Below are 22202 nucleotides of genomic sequence, written 5' to 3'. Positions count from 1 at the left end.
ACAAATTTTTCCCATTTTGAAAAATGTTCAACTGGGAAAGTTCACTTTGTGATATTAACCTTTATGATCTCTGACTCCCTATTGATGCCATCAGGTTTTTAATTGAGCATGCAGTGTTTCGCACACTCACTAAATATACCGACCGTCTATATATGGACTGTACATCCTGAACACGTGATATTCACTGGTGATATGGGACTAAAACATACATCAAGAGGAGATAATGAAGTTTCATGACTCCCACACAAAACAGATAGACCTCTACAGGGATTCATCTTCAAAAAATTGGAGTGGGCTCCTAACACATACAGGGAGACCTTAGAAGCTATAAATTAGTGAGGACCTCTCATAGCCACAGTGCTTTTCATACTAGGATAATAATCCACTTCATCCCTAGGTTTAATTATTACAAACCTGTTGACCTCATTGGATTAAAACAAAACAAGGATGTTTTCAAAAAATGTGCTTTGACATAAAATTAAACTTAAACAGAACGAGCAAAAATTGAAAAATAGAAAGTATGTGGTACTTTAATGCTGTTTCACATGCATACTGTATTTTAGACTTCACAAGAGCTTTGCAGAGGCTGATGATGTCACAAGACGTCCACGGCCAGCCCAAGGAGCTCAGAGATCATTAAAACGTGGCCTATGAAGAGTTTTCGCTGTGATCTCATAAACGTTATTTCTTGTTATTCGCCTCTTTAATCATGCCAATCCTCTGCATATGCAAATTCCTGCCAAAGTAAATGAGGACCATCGATTAACGTCAGTCAAAGCGAGGCAGCTTATGAGAAAAAAGTTCACAAGTGACACTCGAAACATTCGACTGACATGAAAAGTAACACGCAAAAAAAGATGACAGGTTAAGTCTTGGGGCGGAGTTAAAATCTAATTTGTTGGGGGCCGTTTGCTGTCGAGGTTGGTCTGCCTGTCAGAATGAGGAATAGGGCAGATGTAGGAAACAGCTGTAAGTGACATGTCCTTTAAATTTCAGCGCCTGTGAGCATCAAAGGCTGGTGTTCTGTCATGTCTCCTTAGGCCTGGGACATGAGCAACAGCTCTGCTGTGGCCTGTAAATATACACACAGCTGCTAGAAAACCGGATGCAAGACTGATTTTTAACCTCACATGAGACTTCAGGAAGGTCTTTGGTTTTGCCTTTTGTCATTTGATCACATCATTTATTTACCCTCATGTCATTCTTCTACGGAACACAAAAGAAGATATTTTGAAAAACGTCTGTAACCAAACAACATTGGCCTCCATTGACTTCCATTGTATGGAGACAAAACCACTGAGACATTTCTCAAAATATCTTCTTTCGTGTCTAACAGAAAAAAGAAAGTCAGCTTGGAATACAGTGAAGTGCAACATTGTCATTAGTGTTAATGGCTTAAATAACTTATGACCTTCTGATAAGGAAATGATAATTGCTCACAGTGCAAAGTTTGGGAAAGACCCATGAGAGGGTGGTCACCTCTCAGAGGTTAATTTGATTCCTTCAACCCGAATGTAATTAGATGTTTAACACGACCAGAGTGTGCTCCACCTGATAAGTACCTTGTTTGACTCATCTCTGAGACAAGACGGTCAGAGGTGTTGCCTTCTGATCAATGGGCAAATCAATGGGCCTATTTTTTTCCTACAGGGCTTAATTTTGACTGCCACTTTGATAAACGAAAGAACAGTGAAAGTAAAATGCATTAAGTCCATGTTTAAAACAGACACGATGATTAATTTGTGCACAATCAATGCCGCTTAGTATTTGATAATCCTACATGAATTGTTTTGTATGCATGATTAAGAAATAGCTTACTGATTTATTCTTTTTGCTACACTGGATGTGATGCACTAACAAATTAATATCTAGTGGAATATTAAACCAGCCTCAATGAGTTTTTTCTTTATGCATTTGGGTTTCAAAGGAACTTGTTGCTCCTGCTTTTACTTTTTTCTGTCATGTTTAACCAGTAGGACTGGAACTGAGACTGGATTTCCTCAAAACTGGATCAAGTTTATTCATTTGGCATTTGATCCTTTTTATTTATTCATATTTTCATATTTAGCTGACATTTTATCCAGAGCAATTTACAGTGATTTCGAGGAACATTTTAGCAGTTTGCATATCTTTGGACTTGAACCCATGACTTTGGCATTGCTTTAGTATCTCAATACCGGTTGACCAACGCAGAACCCTCTACTTGACGCCCTATAATTACACATTCATTTTAGTTCTTTCCTTTGTAATTTTAAGAGAGATTGATTGGTTAATTCAGAAGAACAGCGAGGGATGTCACACCCTGCAGGGGGTTAATTTATAGGACTGAAGTTTGGGAAGTTGAGGAGGCACATGGCTAAATACACAGAGGTTTTGGAAGACGTGCAGTCGTGGGCAGACATAAGCGGATCCCAAGGAGACAAATGGGAATCAAATCATGCCCCATAGCGAAGACTATGAACATGGCAGTGGAACAAGGGTAAGATTTTAAACCCCTTAACTCTCTGCAGTGCTAAAAATAGCTGAAGGTTTGTGCAATTCATTTGTTGTGAGACACCGTGTTTCCAAGGCCTTAGGCAAATGTCACAGGCAGATTTTGATTTGTGTGATTTTAACACTGGAAAAGCTATGGATATTGCAACCTTTCTTCTTATTAAACTTAAGAGTTCATGCCAACATGTGTCTTCAACAATTAAGCTAATTGGAGAATTGCTAGCCTATACTGGACAAAAAGATCCAGATGCAAGCGACTGGTACCAATGTCATGAGTTCTGGTCCAAAGGCACCAACTGTTGAAATGTATAACTTGAATGTACGTTAAAGGGATAGTTCACCCAAAACATTTTTTTTCGTAGTTACTAATCCTCATGTCATTCCAAACCTGTATGACTAAAAAAAAGAATTTTTTAAGAATTTTGGGATCCAAACATTGTTCCCTATTGACATGGACACAAAACTGCTGAGACATTTCTCAAAATATGTTCCTTTTTGTTTCACTGAAGAAAGAGTAATATACAAGAACCATTTTTAAACAAACATTTAGTCATGAAACATTTATATTTTTAATTGGGCTTCAGGTACATGTGAACCCATGAAAATGGTTTTCATTCACCCCTAACCCCTATTTCCGATCCCGTCGTGTTTGGAGAGAAGAATGAGTTTGCTCACCACACTGTTTGATTTATGAACTCATTGACAGGGGTTATGGGACAAATCTTTTCACTTATTATTTTCACAGCATATTATTTTGTGCATGTCGATGACCGTTGTCACTTAACACCCTAGTCTGGGTTTGCAATGACTGTGAGCTTTATATGGACCCTGGTGATTGGCTGATTTCTTTGGATGAAAGACATGGTGTGTTAGAAATTGATCAGTTATATTTTGATATGAATGAGGGCTACAGAGAGTGCGTCATATGCCTCACACCCATTGTTAAAGGACCCTTTTGAGGAATTAAAAAACAACACTTTTGGATACAAGCCTCGCATGAGTTAATCCATAGTTTACAGGCACTGCTTGCAGCAAACTTATTTTAGTTACAGAAATGCATATGATGCTGTGCAACCAAGCAGACCGTGAGACAAATTCTCCAAATTGATGGTTCATTTGAATGTTGTTGGGCAGAAATTATTTGATCTGCTGATATACAAATAGCTCATTCTTCAACCACAAAATAATTTCCACTACACGTGACGTCACAGATGGGCAAAAATAATAGCCCATTACATCAACCCTAGAAAAAAGTCCTTACATTGGAAAACTCATTTTTTCCTCCTTGAGAAAAATCCCTATTCACATTCCAAGAAGGATTAGATGAGTCTAGACATGCTTACATGCTTGAGTGTCTACACTTTCAGACTGTAGATGGCTTTTCTCAATATCAGATTGCTAACAAGCAGACTTGGACTTCACATCGTCTAGAAATACATTGCATGAAAAACTTTAAAATGCTATAATGCTGTTCTAATTTGAGCTCTAAAATGGCATGTTTTTTTTTTATAGGGATTGAAATGTAAAATAACAGAAACAAACAAGTGGTCTCTGTGTGACCACTCTAGTTATTAGAAGAGATAAAACGCTGCCTTAATTTATGAAATAATTATACCATATATGCACATAACAACAGCAATCAGTTACACCTAAACATCACCTGTGCAACAGTGTGCAATATTTTGGATTGGTCAGTAGAATTAACTTTCAAAATGGCAGTACAAAATTAACAATGCCGAAATTGTTTTGAAAAAACGTATTTTAATCTTTGTGTTTGATATGTCTTAAGATGATTTTTAGATATTGCTTGGAGTTACAAAAGTCTTAAGTCTGAATTGGCTTTAAAACATTTTCACCCAGACGTTAATCTAAGACGTGTTTAACATTAAAAAAAGAAAATAATTTAGTATCAATGCACATTTTATGCATTTAGATTAAAACCATCATGCATATTTCCCAGTCTTCCAAAGTATTCCAAAGTGTCAACATCGTTGCATGTAGACGTGCTTATACAACCAGTGTTTGCATTTTTATCTTTTCCTCATAACTGAAACAAAATACCCCGACGGATGTGTCCTTAGTAAAGTTGAAGAATGGTACATTCCGGGGGCAAAATTAACGCATTTGATGACTTGTCTCTAGCGGATTTACGCAATGAATGATCGCGCTTACGTGCGAAAGAAATCAATGGTAAAGGCGGGGCGACATCACATCACATAAAAACATGCATCGTTGAGCACATAAAAGGGTGCAAGGCTGTTGAGCAGGTTATTTGAACCTAAACTTTGAGACATAACTGCGTTGCGCGCTCCGGTGCCAAAGCTCCCTTCAACAAGGACCATGGAGAGCTCCAGTCTGTGGACTCGAATGACCGTGTGCGCTGTGCTGCTTTGCTTGGTTACAGGTGCGAGAGCGAACGAGCCAGACCCAGACCCAGTAGAGGTTGAAATGGACACAAGAGCCATCAGAGACTTCTACCCCAAAGACCCTAACCTAACAAGTGAAAAACAGCTTGTGAGTAATTCATGAGTATGTTATTTTTACTTTTATTTATTATATAAGTAAACGATTTTGTTTAGTCTGTTTTGTTTGATTTTGCTGATGGAATGTTATTTTGATAGATATGTAATGACATTTAGAAAAGTGATTGGAGACTGAAATGCATCTTTAAAAATGCTTTATCACGTCAGCTCGGGGCTCTGCAAGACGTTCTGGAAAAGCTGCAGACAAAACGAATTCCTCCTTGGGAGAAGAAATTCGGTCAAGTTCCCATGGTATATTTATGTTATTCACATATGTGTTAAATATAGGCGTGTATTGCTTAGTTATGTTAAAGACATGGTCAACTGGTGTTCTTCTATGAACGGTCTTTATTTAACTACAACACCACAATAATCATTGTTTGCTTTTATCTAAAATATAAAGTTTTTTATAACAACACAAATGCTGTAATGACAAGTTATCATGCTTTCTTCTGTTTTCTCAGTGTGATTTGGGGGAGCAATGCGCTATCAGAAAAGGCTCTCGAATCGGCAAGATGTGCGACTGCCCGCGCGGGGCGTTCTGCAACTTTTTCTTGTTAAAGTGTTTGTGATGGTTAAACACATTGCGGAATGGGTTGGCTTGGGATTGATGGGGTGCACGTGCATTATATAACAAATTTGTGCAATTTTATTTATTTTAATATTTTTTTAAGTGCGGCAACACACTGGAGAGAAGTTGTAAATCTCTTGTTCATCAAGCACGTATGTGATGTAACCATGTGTTATTGTCATGTAAACTTAATATGCTGTTCGTGCATTAAAGTGCATTATAACTTGTTTTGTAAAGTCGTCTGTGTATCAATTACTTTTATTCGTTCTTAATACAACATGTTGTTTTGATAAAAAAGACACCGAGAGAGCTATTTCAAAGATATCTAACAACGCATTGCTGTAAAAAAGGGTTGGCAAAATTGTCAAGAGCAGCCCCAAAAATAAAGCTCCACTATGTAGCCTATCAGTAAAAGTCATCTATATTATTTTAAACTGCTGTCTTAATCAATATTGTACAAACTATTGAAGTCCTGAACTGTTAAACTGTGTGCCCTTTAATGGAATGCCAAATGAAAACAATGCGCAACCTCCCGTGCATTACATGATTCGCTATTACCCTTCGGTCTGATCTACCATATTAATGTTTTAAATAAGTCACCACTGTCATATATGACTTTTCTGTTAATAACGTGTAATTAGCATGCCTCCACATCCAGAATTGTGAAAATCAAATACAAAACCAACCATCTCTCATTCGTCACTGTCATCTAACCATATAAATAGCCATTGTGCACCGACTGTTATACTTTTAAACGCCATAAAATTCTGCTGCACTTTAAACAAGGTATTCTGTGAAATGCAAAATTAAATGTTGAATCATGTCCATGAAAAGATAGCAAGATAAGCTTAATATCTTTCATTTGCCTGTATGATGAATTGATTTCTCTCGCGTGCGCCCTCTTTCTCCCTCTCTTCTTCAATGACTTGCTTCTAGCTCGAGCTAACACTAGTGTTGAACAATATTAGCCAATCAAGTCAGAGTCATGCTATCGAGGTCTTCAAAAGGAACCCAAAATATTAAAACAAGGGAAAGTGATATTGTTTTTTAAAACGGAACATCTGAAAAAGTAAAGTATTCTCTCTGAATGGCCAAAATAGATGCCCACAGATGTTAGTATGAAACTAATAATTATTTGTCAGATATTATGTCTGTTTTCACATCATGTTTTCATCTTTAGTTTGTGCCTTTAGACTTATTGCCTGACTTTGTCACTGATGTCACATCTGTATTCTGCACCCCCAAAACACTATTGCGAATCAATATTTCATCATTTTGAAAAAAAAATGGGTCTGATGTTGCCCTAGAGACATAATGAAAAGAAAGGCAGGGCTTTAAAACAGCTATGACGCGACGACAGACAGCAGTTCTTTGCCCAATTGCCTTCAATGGATTTCTGTCATTGTGGAGAGTTGTAATGGTCATGCCTAAAAATCACTTGGTCATTGTGAGGTTGATTGAATGGACACATAATCAGTACAGTAATTGTGAGGTGATGATGCTAGCCTATACATTCAGTACATTTGATGAAATTGCCATTTATGATCAGTTATTTGCTCCGTATACCAATATAATCCTTGATAGCGAAAAAGTTTTAGTAAAATCTGTAGGACATGTGAGATTCGTGACCTAATCAACTGTACGTGGTTATTTGTGAGGAATTTGCTCTTAGGTTTATTGCAAGATATTGCAAGAAGAAACATTGCAAGATCCATTAGCATCTAACTTGGCAGCTACTGGCTTGCAGCAAAAAATCTGGCTTGTCAATCAAAGTGTCAGAGCTTTAAATCCTAACGGTAATGAGTATCTGAAGAATACCCTGAGAAATAAAAAGTGTTTGAGGATGCAGTGTTGTTCATTTATTGCTTTGTTTAAAGCTTTAATACTGTAAGTTCGTCGTATTTATGGTTACTTAGTGCGGTCTTTAAGACAAAAACATTACAAATGATTATTGTCAATATCTTACGTCAGAACCAGTGCACTGCACTTGACTATAAATGTCAGCAGAGGGCAGTATGTGTTCACTTGTATTTGACTGAGGGAAGGATGAATCACTGCCAATGGCGAAGTACATGCTGCTGCAAACTCGTTGTCTGAGGGGGTAGCCAATCTCACCCCCGTCTATTTTTAACCGACACTCTCTCTCTCTTTTTAATCTGTGGATGCCTCAAAACAAAAGTAAAACAGCTAGGACGAATTAAACATGCCATATAAAGGCAGTTCTTAAGAATAAACGAACACCTTCCAGTTTAAGTTGCAGAGTTGTCTAAATTGATGCAATAGCCTACTTTGTTGCACATGTCTGCCCCCCTCTATAGTTTGCGTGTATGTGTGAGTGTCATAAAAGCCGGAATAGTTCAGCTAGTGTTTTGAAACAGTTATTGATTTTTTCTGTATTTACATCTAATTTTGTCATCGTCAGGTGTGACATCACACAGATGTGTGGTCTTTTGACCAATCCCGCGCAAGTAAATAGCGCCCACTGTAGAGCGCGCAGAGTTTCACGAGCCCTCCCTGTTAAACTTTGCAGCCGGGGCAGGTGGCAGCAGTTGTCATGGAGATAACTGCGGGCCCGGCGTCTGTTCGAGGGGCTGTTTCCATGGAGATCCCACCCCGGGGTGCGCTCGCAGCGGTGGAGGAGGACGAGGACCGCGAGCTTCAGCACCCCGGCCAGCTCCGCCGCCTCGGCCCGACCTCCAGACAGGGAAACTTTTACATGCTGATCGTGATCGGAGAGATCGCGACAGAGCACCAGCTACAGACCGCCAGACAACATATAGAGCGCGGTGAGCCTTACGAGTATTTGTGCGTTATAAAATGCATCAGGAGTCACGTTTACTAAGGATTTGCTAAAACAGATCTGAGCATTCGTTTCGTTTGACTGTGAGCTCTGTATTGTTTAAAAGTCAAGAAAATATTGTGCATGTGTTGCTGCTGTAGGCGCGTGCATTAAAATATAGACTCGCGTCGACGTTGCAAAACGACAACTTCCAAATGACAAAATAATAACAGTTTCTAGATGCAACACTATTAGCCAACGTTTAGTTATCGATTTGTTATATCTACGACTACGTCCCCAGAACGATATACGAGCCAATGCAACCATTTGAATTTAACCTGCACACTGCGGCGACCTCGGCCGTCTGCATTTAGCACTGCGCCATGAATTGTGAGATTACGGCATGTTTGGATAAAATTGATGAAGTTGCAGTTTTGCTGGTCAGCTCGTAAAATGGTTGCGTTTCATTACGACTTGCAATTAAAAATCGCAACAAAAAAAAACGTAATTTTAATGTGATCAAGTTGATTTGGTTTGCAGAGTAATATTTGCACTCAGAAACAGGATCTGAGATTTGAAATGAATGAATTTGTAAAGTTTATAGGGAAATACATTATTTTGTTGTTATGGAAGAAGTAAAACTAATTTTGATCATATGATCATAATAAAAGGGTGTTAAACTTTGCATCCTCTCATGGAAGTTTCCTTTGAACAGCATGGGCGTTTGACTCTTGATGCTAAAATTGAATGTTTGTGTATTATGTAGTAGCAAGTTTGTGTTTACAGACATCTGGTTAGCATCAACCAGAATCCAAAGTAGCATTTGATAAAATAGCATACTTACTTGACGTCTTTTAACCTCTGTTTGTACCGGCCAACACAAATCTGCAATACAAAGATTTTAACACAGTACAGTTCAAATGTGCTACAGTTTGAAATGACCAGTGGTCTAAAAAGTTGTTTCTGAATGTGTATTGTATTGACTCGGTTTTTGATCTTTAAATCATTTGATTTTTATATTCAGGGTTTGGCTGGTTATGCTCATCAGATTCAGTAAACATTGCATTTAAAATACTGATGTGTAAATAATCACTCTGCACAATTCTGTAATCCTTGGACATCTACATCACAAGGATTATTCTGTTCCTCCTAAACAACTTTTAATCATTAATTCACATACCAATGAGAACAAATCGATTCTGTAAGGAATATGTTGTGTTTGGATAGACTCACGGATACAAGCATCTTATTCTGAGAAACCTCCGCAGCCATTACCTGTACTAAATCCCAATGACACAGCAATTCTGAGCACAAACACTGCAGTGCTTGCAAGATTTACACTTCATCTACAAAGCTAAACAGAATCTGAGGAAAAACGGCCCTTCATCAAGGATGCGGCGGAGGAGAATTGTGAGACACAGAGATTTTATTCCATAATTCCCAAAAGGACTTTGAAGTTTGGATCAGTAGGAGCACAAGAGGCGTCTGCGTTTTTGGGCGGTTATGAAACACTAAAAGAATATTCAATGTGCACAATACACGAACTACAGGATCTGTGGATATGGATCTTGGTAACACTTTACAATAAGGTGCTATTAGTTTACATTAGCTAACAATGAACAATTTAGTTTTCAGCATTTATTAATCCTTGTTAATGTTAGTTCATGTCAATACAGTTATTCATGTTAGTTCATGGTGCAGTAACTAATGTTAACAGTGACTAGTGTTGTAGTCGAGACCACCTAAACCGAGACTAAGACAAGACCAGAGAGTGCCGAGACCAAGACAAGGCCAAGACTTTGAGGGTCTGAGACTAAGACAAGACCAAGACGATGGCAGGCCGAAACCGAGTCAAGACCAAGACCAGCACTCAAATTTCATCTAAAAGATTCACATAACACAAAAAAGTAAAAATGACAGTGCATGCGTTCCAAGCGTTCTTATCTACTCAGCAGCAAAATTCTCACATAAATCAGATGATGCACCTGCAATTTAGTGATATTCCTGCAGTTTTGGTCTTGATCGGTCTTGAAATAAAATCCCGAGACCACTAAATCTGAGACCAAGACAAGACCGAGACCAAAGTCAGTAGAGACCGAGACAAGAACAAGACCATCAAAAAATGGTCTTGAGACCGGTCTCGAGACCAAGACCGGTCTTGAGTACTTCTAACAGTGACAATGTTTGATTTTAATAATGTATTAGTAAATGCTTAAATTAACATGAATTAATATTAATAAATGCTGTAGAAGTATTGTCCATAGTTCATGTTAGCAAATGCATTAACTAATTGTTAACAAATAGCATCTTATTGTAAAGTGTTACCTGGATCTTAATGCGATCTTATCAGATCATTGGTTATTACTTAAAGAGATACAGGCTATACAAAAACTGTAATATTAAAAAATATATTTTTTTATATGTGGGTTTATATTGACCCCACAAATATTTTAATACATAATAAGTTACTTTTTTTACTCAAACTTTACCTACGTAATATTTACAAACTAAACATTATCAAATAAATTGATTAGTTTTAAATAAAATATTAGGAAAAAACATCACTTTTTGATTTATTTATACATTTGCTAAGTTTTCTGAATTGAGTTCCTACAAAAACCACAAGAAGCTGTTGATTGTCATGGATGCTTCAATTTTTTTCTACAAAAAAAAAAGAAAATTCTAGTTCCAGAAGGCATGGGAAAATAAGAAAATAACTGAAAACACAACTATTATTTTAATTCACAGGGTATTCAGGTTATTATCTTATAACGTAATTTATGTCCATAACTATGGATCTATGAGACCGAACGATGACCGTCACCACGGTCCTGAATGACGCCATTCCTCCGCCTATCCTCGAGACCTAATAGCAACAATGTCATGTGACTGACCTTAGGGGTTGGCCGCTATATAACACCCGGATGGACCAACCACTTCCTCTTGCCTGGAATGCCTCAGCTCGTCCCTAATGACAAGGAATGGTGACGGTCATCGTTCGGTCTCATAGATCCATAGTTATGGACATAACTTACGATCTATTTCGACCTCACTCAGACCGTCACCACGGTCCTAACCTGGATGACTAATACCATCATGGTCACGAGGGGTTTACATTGCTTCCCCCTGCTGGTGGCCTAACAACTGATAAAACAGCCGACCCCAAAGAATTTGGATTTGTTACATTCACCCTATAAAATCTTGTGAACGTACAGGGCACCGCAGATATATCTGAAAGTGCTACTCCCCAAGAAGTCGCCATACTTCTGGTCGAATGGGCAACCAAATCACCAGGGTTAGGTAAAGTTGTCAAAAGATGTCAAAGTTTCTTTTAAGTCAATTTGACCCCAAACATAACAAGAGAATTAAGAAAATCGGAAAACGCCCTGCATATGAAATTACGGTAAATCTATAATGTAACATGCAAATTTGAAACAAATCTTTATTAATGTTAAAAATGTCACTTGGTCTGTGTGCCCACAGGTATCCGCTCCTGGGACATCAGTCTATCGGAATGTGACCTGGACCAACAATTGCAGCTTTTCATAACCAGACATTCTGCCCAGTTCTCTGCTGAGGTCAGAGGTCAGTTCAGTTAACAGGATGACTACTAGTGTTCGGGAATATTAAATCTATAAAGGAACGCATTACTGTTTACCAAGCATACAAAACAAATATTTTCGATTAAATGTTGGAGTACAATCTGTTCCCACACATAAATTTCCAGCTCAAGGTTATGGCGCAGGTTGTTGATAAGACAAACAATATGCAGCCAATGTACTGGTGAGAGTGTTTTATCTCTCTCCACGGGGAGCCCAGCATGTTTGTTTGCCCGGGCCAGTAATGTGTGTGCATCGCAGTCCTGTTTTCACTGTACTAACTGGCACGCTGGATCTCAAAGAGCTGTGTCAGGACGAGAGGAGCTGCAGAGCCACTGCTTCACTGCTGCAGTGTGTGTAGGGTGGGACCTTGAGCTGTATTGTGCACAGGCAGGATCATAACACCCAGTTGTGCCTTGATATATGATGGGCTGTATTTTATATGTGACAGGCTGTTTTTCAAACACTAAACATGCTGACTATTAAGGACATGTCTCAGTATTCATTTCTAGACCTGTGGCTACGTTCAGCAGATGATAAATTAGAGAACAGAATAACTATTCTAAATTATATCCATAACAATAGTGATGTTTGCTTTGGAATTGAATTGCAGTGGTGATAATGGTGATGCTAAGGCAAATAGCTGAAGTAGTCAGAGGGAAAGAGAGGGGAAGAGATGCCCTCTGGCCCTGTTAAAGGGCATGATGTGGGGTTAGACCAGATTGTGATTACTGCTAAATGCCTCTAAAGAACTTAGATTGTGCTTTTTTGTGGCTCAATGCCTGTCAGAAACAAGGCCCATGGGCTGATGGTGGAAATGGGACCACAGTATTGATTTTGCCGTATCATATTTAGCATGCACCTTAGCATAGATCAATGACAGCCAAGCTAAGGGGAATTCAATGGCTGTCTCAAGATAGAAATAGATGTGTTTTTATTTTAATGGGGAACTAAAAGAACAACAAAGCTTGAATGCAATAACATTGTATTAGGAAAGTGTTTGAGGAAAGTTTTTTCTTGTCATTTACGTTTGTTGTTGAAACATTTGAGCTTGAATTACCTTAATCATTCCATTATTGTTTTATATTACAAAAATTGTTTTATATTGTAGAAATGATGCCTTTTGTTTATATTTGTATTCTCATGTGTTTCTTTCCGGTGTATAATAATGAAGTGGGGGAGCTGCTGCCCTCTGTTGGATATTGTGCATTTTTCACCCAAAAATGAAAATTATGTCATTATTTACTCACCCTCAAGTTGTTCCAAGCCTGTATAAATTTCGTTGTTCTGCTGAAGACAAAAAAAAAGATATTTGTAAGAATGTTTGTAACCAAACAGTTTTAGGGCACTATTGGCTACTATAGTAGGAAGAAACTTACTATGGTGGTCAATGGTGCCCCAGAACTGTTTAGTTTCCCACATTGTTTAAAATATATTCTTTTGTGTTATACATAACATAAAAATGTATGCAGGTTTGGTACAATTTGAGGGTGAGTAAATAATGACACAATTTTCATTTTTAGGTGAACTATCCCTTTATTATTACACGGCTCATTGAAATGCTTGATTCTGATTGGCCAGTCGCGACATTTGCAGTTTCGTTATTCCTGATAACAACCGCTCAAAACTAATAACACACGGTAACCAGGATGCAGCAAATCATTTTGACAGTTTTTTTGACAAGTTAAATATAAATATCTCTTTTAATGTCATATATGACATTATATTTACAAATGATTAAACCAAATTGCCTGTTCGTGACATATGAACGTCATTTTTACTTTAAAACCGAAAGTAAATGGCTAATCCTCACAGAAGGTCTGCGTTCGCAGTAAAAATGAGCTAACAAAACATTTTTTACAGATTGACTGCAGTCCATGCATGGCTCAAACTATTGCGATTTTAATGTATGATGTATGTTGAGGTTTTTAATGTATTTTAGTTGAGTGAATACAGTCAAATATGCTATTCAATACCATAAATATATTACTTTCTCTCAAGGGGTCTCTAAAACTTTTAGTCAACATCTATTTATAAAAACAGTTTAAAATACAACTATATTGTATAATCAGATAAAATCAAAGGAAGTTTTCATTATCAGGGTCCTATTTCCATATTTCACCTGCAATAGATTCAGCAGTCACACAAGATTTGGTGAGTATAATTAAATATTTCATTATTTTTGTTTGTAGTTTTTCATTAGCGAATGTGTGGATTTTACATTTTAAATGTAAAAACTTCTGTTTGACTTTGCCATTGTTGACGTATCCTTTGTGCTATAAATTGCTTGCAAAATATTTCAGGTATTTCATGATTTGGTCCTGTCTCTAATCAAAGTGTTTCTTAGGAATAAACTTAATTCAATACACAACCCCATGTCCTCAATATCACACCTCTGCTATTCTTCTTTAATATCCCTTTAAAATCCAGACATAATCCTCTAGGAAGTGACATTTGGTGAATAAACAACAACACAAACATAAGTGATAGCAACGGGTTGTGATGTTTTGAGAAATTAGTTCACATTGGTTTGTATCACTCTAAAAGTCTTCATCCTGAAAAAATACATAAATTAGTATTATAATAATAACGTGTTAAAGGATGGATACAAAATATCACAATTAACATCAAGTTCACACCCTCAACTCTCAATCTGTTTATTTCCAACCTGTATAGTTCAGTTCTGATTATTTTCTTGCCGTTGTGTAAATAATCAAGTTATAAAAGTAAGTCTAATAACGTAAGTCTAAAATACTTTTTTTATAAAAATGTATACAACACAAGCAAAACTCAAAGGGTATACTGCATAACAGGAATGAGACAGCTGATTTGACACATGAAAAACCTCCCAGATGAAATAAAAACATGACCTGCTACAGTGTGGATTTATGATATCTTGAAACATTTTGAAACATATAGCCATGCAGTTAAATTAAAGTAATTGTTTTATACTATGGATGCTAATGGATTCTGACCTAAATGGATTCTATTAAACCGTGACCACCACTGCATTAGCAGCAGACAGGCGTCTTCCCCCAGAATATCCTATTCGACAGACTAAATGAGATGTTTCGGCCAGAGTTAAGCTCCAATAGGCAGGAGTTGCTGAGAATGTCTGCAGGCATGAGAACGTAATGGTCTGGCAAAAAAGGTTTATATATTCCGGTTTTGATTCGATAAGTTCCAAATTCCCCCAAACTCACTCTTCTTAATATTAAGAACTTGCTATATTTCATATTGTTTATCATACATATAATGACTTATATTTTTTGTAACTGGTGTCAGGGTGACTTTAAGTGCATGCATGAAGTACCCGGATATGGATACAGATATGGTCATGTTTGGCACCCGTAAAATATCCAAATAATGTTTGACTTCATTTTGAACATAACATTTATTGTCCTATAATTTATGCATCGTTGTAAAATGTATAAAGCATATCCACATTTTAGGGGTGTTTAAAGTGTCCATATACCTTCTCATTTAGTTTGGATGCTTGGTACAGACTTGAAAGATGCACAAACTGCATCTGAAAGAGCTGAACTTTAGTTAACCTATACTGTACATTTAACTGGCACAAACCAAAATGTGGATATGTCAGTCTATCATGGGGTTTGCCTTCATTTTGTTTGTATACAAAAATATATCAGCTGTTTTACATTTTACTCTTTCCTCTTCCTTTCAGGATACATACAGAAGAAATGGGAAATCTATAAGCCTCAAGCAGGCTGTATTTATAATATAAGTAGTGAGCCGTAAATATGAATTTCACAGATGCTGCAGGGAAAATTAAAGAACACATGATTTTGAGACAGAATGTTTGTATTATTATCAACTCTGGGCCCCTGACATATTGCTGCATAACATACAGAAATTATTGTGAGCCCTCCTGGACCTGTGTGCCACTAAAACAAATTTCACTTTTCACCCTAGCTACTGCACTCCACTTCATATTTTCATACAGATTGTTTAAAAGCACATTTTAAGTAGGCTATACTACTTCTTTTCTTAGATTTTGGCTGGAGTCCTAACGTTTCTAGATCATCACTTGAGTTCAGAAATGTTTTGTCATTGGCTCTGTTTTTAAATCCCCTTCCTGCCTGTGTCAATGTCAGATGAGAGATACCTGACAGTAAGACTTGACTCTAAAATTGCTGAAATCCATGTGTTTAAATACCAAATACTATTTCTTAAAAGTAAAAACTGCTTGAAATAGCACTTCCATGCTTAACTCCAGAAATAGAAAACAGTTGACACACAAAATGTGAGTTTCATAATACACATGGGCCTTGAAGGAGTGAAGTGGAATTTTGAGGTGAATATATTCAACAAATATTATTCATCTGTGAAAATCAATGGATTTTCCTGCACTGGGGCGTTACAATATTTGTTAAGCTCCAGGGCTGATACAATGCTCTGTTGTTTTAGCAATCTTCAGCGGGCCTTTGCTTTAAAAGTGACAGCCGTGCTGGCACACAGACATTGAGAAGTAAACAAAAACAAACACTTACTGTAAGTTGTTGAGACAGTGATTTGATTTTTGTTTGGCCTTGAATATTTGGAAATGTTTATTGAAGAAATGTCACTTTGGTCATGTTTTATGGGGTTTCATGTGAAGAAGTCTATAGAGAGCCATAGCGAGTGCTGTCATGCATTATGGAAGAACAGCAAACAGCAGGTGAAGGGAACAGATACCCTAGGTATTTGTACAGTGATGAAAAACTATATTGTCACTCTGTTTCACATCAATAGCGACTCCCAGGAGCTGCAGGATTTCAACAGTTCATGTTGTATTTTTTTATATGAAATATAAAGTATTTTCATATTTTTATATGAAAAAAAGTGTAACTTCTCCATCATATATTTCATAGGCTGCTATGACAACATGATTTTTCTGTTATTTTTTGTAGAGCTGTTCATTCATAAGATTTGTTCTGACATTCAGAACAGTTCAGTGGAGGGAGGTCAGTCATGCATAATTGAAGCTGCTCAATAATTGATGGCTTGGATATTGATAACACTGCAGATTCTCTTTGACTCAGAGCTTTGCATCACACTGTCAGAATTACCTGGCACTGATTTTAACATTGATTCATTAACATGAATATTGTAGATAGATGTTTACTGGCTGTACATTTTTAATGCTACAGTATTACTGGATGATGGTGGGAGAAAATGTTTTTTTTTAGAATAAAAGTTTGTTATTAGAGTCAGATTCAGATTCATTACAATTCATAATATATATAATACATTTGTGACCCTTCACCACAAAACCAGTCATAAGTAACACGGGTATAGGCCTATTTGTAGCAATAGCAAACAAAACAATGTATGGCTCAAAATGATCATTTTTTTCTTTTATGCCACAAATCATTAGAATGCTAAGTAAAGATCATATTCCATGAATACATTTAGTACATTTCTAACCTGTAAATATATAAAAACATTGTTTTTATTTAGTAGGTGCAGCAAAATCGCGATTAAAAATGGCCGGAGACTCGCTACTTCCTGCTCTTTAGGAATTACCCACTCAAGTTATGGTGTCCAAAAGCTTAGAATGTATAAATAGATGTAAAATATTCAAAAAATTAATTTTTGATAATTTCAAAAAATGTACCCTTATGACTTTTTATGGTTTTGTGGTCCAGGGTCACATAGAGTATACTGGTATAAATAAGTAGGCTTTAATACGTAACATTTGAATGGGCACACCAGGGAGAACAGTCTGCAACAACCACATGCTTGAAATACAGTTCTCATATTATCCTATTAAACCATGTGACTTCTTCAACAAACCTACTGGTGTCAACCACCTATTCAGAGATGATATATTGACCTGCTGAGTAGGCTGTAACTGGTGAGGTTTGCATGCTTTGGTTATGTGAGACCAGATACTTTATTACAAAAAAAGGAGGTAGAAATTAACATGAAACAACATTCCCAACCAATTCTTCTAATCGGACCATTCAAAAATCGTAGGTGGTCTCAGTGTGACAGGGCATGAGAAAAATAATTATGCTTGATGATGGCAGCTGATGAAAAGAATATGATGAAGAAATATAAGGACAGACACAGATGAGTCATTCACAATAAGACCAGATTCAGTATGTGTACAAGTGAATAAGATCTACTCTAATTTCATTCAGTAAATTTGTTTATTTTGGTCAGCTGACAAATCTGCTTGACTGAAATCGTTGGCACATAAAACAAAACATAAGCACGATTAAGCCTCACTTTTGTCAGTCACTTCTCGGCTTTGCTCGGAGTCATTTATTTAGAAACTAAAGGTACTATATGTCAAGACCAATTGAAAGGGTTATTTCTGGTGCATTGAAATGATCACACCTCCTCCCTTTTTCTGTAGACAGTAGCAGCATCTGTAGTTTAATTGGCGGGTGGCTGCAGCCAGAGTTGCTGCAACCATCCCGCTTTGCTCGAGAGCCCAAATCTGCCAACCCACACACACACACACATACATTCACTCTCCCCCTGCCCCTCCCATCCCACACACACACACACCAGCGACCGCGCTGCCGAACAGTCGCGAGACACACGACGCTCCGCTAAAGTCAGCCGAATCTGCATACGGTATGTATCGTTTTTGTCATTTCTAGACTACGCACAGTTTGCAGCGCGACCGCTGTCGAGACTTTTTCGCAGTGTCGCAGTGGGCAAGACAAAGAATCAATACATGCCGATTGAATCAGACTCTCTAGACACTTCATGAGACTGTGACGTCTGGGAGGCTGTGCATCTTATGATGTCAATGACCGCATATTTGTATATGTTTGTTACTAATGATTTGAACAATTAACCGATGGCTGGCGCACGCGATGTACGATTACAAGTCGCGAGACAGGACGTGGAACGGGTTTATCATTAGTCTGAAGACTGAGGGTGATTTAACGACTAGACTGTAGTTGAAATCTACCCGTGTTTGCGACATATACGTCTTGTGACGAATCGTGCGATGGACACCTCCCAGAGAGCCTTTCTGCGTTATCGAAACTAACTGGATTAATGTGAGGCGACAGGAGGATGATGGATGGGTCACACTGACCAGGGCAACTTTTATGTGCATTGAAAATGTAACTTGTGTAATTTAACAGGTTGTTATTTAGGAAGAAATTGGGCTGTTTGTGTTCGACAGTGTGATTGCTGTGGTTATTTATTAAGGGAAGTTAATTGTCATATATTGATCCTACAGAAGCAACACCGTTATTTGCTAATGACGCACTTGTGCATCGAGACTATCACGTTTTGCATGAAGTATATATTTTGGTAAACGTGTAGCCTACTTACTTGTCCGGTTGAAAATATGTGAACTGTGTTATGAAAAAAAGTTGTGAGCAAGTAACGTTAGAGTCTGAAATATGAATGTGAAGTATTTTTATTGACTGTTCATTTTTTTCATCGGGTTAGCCTTCTGACAGGAATGCTAACATCTTTTTAAAATAAAATAATGCAACTATTTGTCTATGTCAAGACATAACTAAATACACACATAAACAGTTGTCCACGAGCCTTTTATGCCCAAAAAATGTTATGCTCAGATTTAAAGACAGCCACTGAATCATATTCCTCTCAGTGACTCAGGGCTTCTCTCTCTCTCTCTCTCTCTCTCTCTCTCTCTCTCTCTCTCTCTCTCTCTCTCTCTCTCCCTCTCCCTCTCCCTCTCTCTCTCTCTCTCTGTGTGTGTTTGCAATAGGTTTGTGCATGTGGCCACCAAAGCACCATTCACGAAAAATAATGACTAATGGGATGACTCGCCCGTGTTTGAATATCATCTCAGAGTCCAATTAAACCAACAATAGGACTCTTCGCCTCGTTTAGCCGCTGACATTTAAATCTAGTTATGTCTGAACCCGACCTGCTCTTGATAAAATTGTATCAAAGGGTGTTAAAAACATCAACGGCACTGATGTGATGACATTGCTAGTGTACATGCATGTTTACTTCATAAGGTGATACTTTGAAGACTAGTGCAGCATTGCTTTGTCTGTCAAATATGCAGTAGGCCTACAGTGAAGTCTAGTTTTTGTTCTGTTTCTGTATGAAACACCCATTGACATTAGCGGATGGGACAGCATTAGTAGCTGAGTCATTGTTCCATTGGTACCGTAGAATCAAAGCATGGTGTTGACAGATAAAATAAATATGATAAAATGGCATGATGTCACACTGTTATGTTCGAACAAACATATGGTCCCATCAAAATATAACCTGATTAAATGAATATTTTGTTTAGTGGTGTCTTTTGTTATTAGGCTTAAAGAGAAGAACCTGTAAGCTTTTATGTTATCATTGATACTAAGGTCCCTGAGTCTAAGCAGGGCGTGTTCGGAAAAACAGTCATTGAAGATGTTAACAGTCCAGAAAAGTTGAGTAGTGGGGCTTTACCAAGTGACTCACATGTTGTTCCAGTTGTCTTTGGAAAATGCTGAAAAAAGGAACAGCTAATTTTAAACCTCACTGATTACAGTTTTCATGAACAACACGCTACTGTAGCTTATCCAAAACCTAGTGAGCTCCCTCCATTGGCAGCATCTTAAAGGAATAGTATAATAAAAACTCACAATTAATTCACCGTCATGACATTCAAAATCTGAATATGGCTCTTTCCTCTGTAAAACACAAAAGAAGATATTTTGAGAAATTTCTCTGTGGTTTGTATCCATGCAGTGGAAGTCAGTGGGGGCCAATGCTGTTTGGCTACCAAAGGTCCTCAAAATATCTTATTTTGTGTTGTGCAGAAGAAAGAAAGTCATACAGGTTTGGAATGACACTATAGGGTAAAAAAATGATTTTTGGCTGAACTATCCCTTTAAAGAATCATGACTGCATGTATTCTTCACAGACAAGACAATTCCAAAATGCACCAAAAAAATAAGATCTAAGAAGTAACTAAAGTAAAGTCAATTAGTGTATAAACATATATGATATAATACTTTAATTTAATCCTGAAATTCTCAAATCAAGAAAACCCACAGTTTGACCCAAAATTAATGTGTGTCATCATTTCTGTCATTACAAAGCAGTTGCCTCTATATGTGAGTTATGGAGCACGGTCCAATTTAGAAATATTAGCAATTCGACTTTGGACTTTTGAATAATCTTTTCGGATTAAGGAACGGTCAGTTGAAACAAAGAACCTCTCAGTGGTGGATTAATCAGCGAAAAGGGACACGACCCAAGTGGCAGGTGCCTGTCTGTAGTTACTACTGCATCTGGAGCATGCACTTTTGATGCAGTACGGTAAATATAAGGATTCTGTCTTCTTTGTCTTCAAAGCTAAAATCAAAGCTATTGCTATGTTGCAATGAACAAAACTGTGATTCTAATTTACGTGTGTACTCACAGTAAACAGACCAGACTGTTTATTCAGAGTATTTCAGTATTTAAACCAGAGCATTAACCCATTTAGATGCAACACTTTAGGTTATGGCAGTTAAGATTATATTAAAGAAGCTTTTAATAGACTGTGAGAAATAGAGGGAACGTGAACACTTATAGTTGTAGTGCATTAGGAGAACGGTTTAGCCATGCAGACAGAGGTGTTGAAGAGCACAGACATGTTCAAGCTAAATGTGCAGAAAACTAAAAGCACAATATACTTGCTGTCATGGTAAGGTGCTTTTGCAATCTTGCATATTTTACTGCAAGTATGCAGCATCACTGCACTGTTACAATTGGCTTTAAAGGGCGGTAACGGCTCAATATTAAATGCAGGCAAATAGGTCTGGGTGTTGAGTTTTTATACCTTCATTTAAATTGAAATTAAGAACGTTTGTGCCTGGACTTAATTGAAATAAGCCTGGCACAGCACTATTTCAGGGGATTTAGCGCTTGGTTAAACCGGATGGTGTGTGGTTACCAAGAAGTCAGTTTTCACTGAACTGTCTAGTAATTGTACCCCTTAATCTTTCATTCTGTCTTCTGAAGGTGCGTGTTGGTGATACAGCATGTGGGGGTGTGCACAAACGGCCATCAGCTTGCAAATTTAGTGTGGGTGGATTTCCCTCTTATTTCTTTGTAGTGCTGCAGTGAGAACTCGTGCACTGCTGAATCACTGTGGCTTAAATTAGCCTGTAATTGCTACTTGTTATAAGATCTTTCAACTGTTAATCATGCAGTTTGTCTTAGTATTGTGTTTCTATATTGCACTGTTTTTATTGGGCCCAGATCTTTGTTCGAAATTTGACATGTACAGTTTACAATGATAATTCTTTTGCAGAATA

At 37.5% G+C, this 22202-nt stretch overlaps 2 protein-coding genes across 5 annotated transcripts in view; both read left to right on the top strand.

Moving 5' to 3' along the window:
• LOC130552185 (UPF0235 protein C15orf40 homolog) overlaps nt 1-22202 on the top strand; it is a 46601-nt gene that overhangs the window by 3750 nt on the left and 20649 nt on the right. For 2 of the 4 annotated variants that reach the window (XM_057330353.1, XM_057330354.1), the window contains 2 exons: nt 8117-8372; nt 11849-11950. In XM_057330353.1, the coding sequence (XP_057186336.1) occupies nt 8117-8372; nt 11849-11950 (358 nt within the window). Of the gene's footprint in view, nt 1-4897; nt 5006-8116; nt 8373-11848; nt 11951-18396; nt 18553-22202 lie in introns of those variants that run through there. The other 2 variants (XM_057330358.1, XM_057330356.1) reach the window with 2 other exon arrangements.
• Nucleotides 4670-5816, top strand: cart2 (cocaine- and amphetamine-regulated transcript 2). The gene is made up of 3 exons (XM_057330361.1): nt 4670-5007; nt 5184-5267; nt 5480-5816. The coding sequence occupies exons 1-3, from the start codon at nt 4834-4836 to the stop codon at nt 5585-5587; spliced, it is 366 nt and encodes a 121-aa protein (XP_057186344.1). The 5' UTR covers nt 4670-4833; the 3' UTR covers nt 5588-5816.

The sequence above is a fragment of the Triplophysa rosa genome, linkage group LG3 (assembly GCF_024868665.1).
Source record: "Triplophysa rosa linkage group LG3, Trosa_1v2, whole genome shotgun sequence".
Classification (NCBI taxonomy): domain Eukaryota; kingdom Metazoa; phylum Chordata; class Actinopteri; order Cypriniformes; family Nemacheilidae; genus Triplophysa; species Triplophysa rosa.
The sequence above is the reverse complement of the archived record's forward strand: the minus strand, read 5'-3'. Positions and strand labels throughout refer to the sequence as shown.

What these genes read in the sequence shown, in the direction of transcription:
- cart2 (XM_057330361.1), top strand. Translation starts at nt 4,834, where the DNA reads ATGGAGAGCTCCAGTCTGTGGACTCGAATGACCGTGTGCGCTGTGCTG. An exon ending in TAACAAGTGAAAAACAGCTT is followed by an intron (nt 5,008 to 5,183) that starts GTGAGTAATTCA and finishes TTATCACGTCAG; the next exon opens with CTCGGGGCTCTGCAAGACGT. An exon ending in AATTCGGTCAAGTTCCCATG is followed by an intron (nt 5,268 to 5,479) that starts GTATATTTATGT and finishes CTGTTTTCTCAG; the next exon opens with TGTGATTTGGGGGAGCAATG.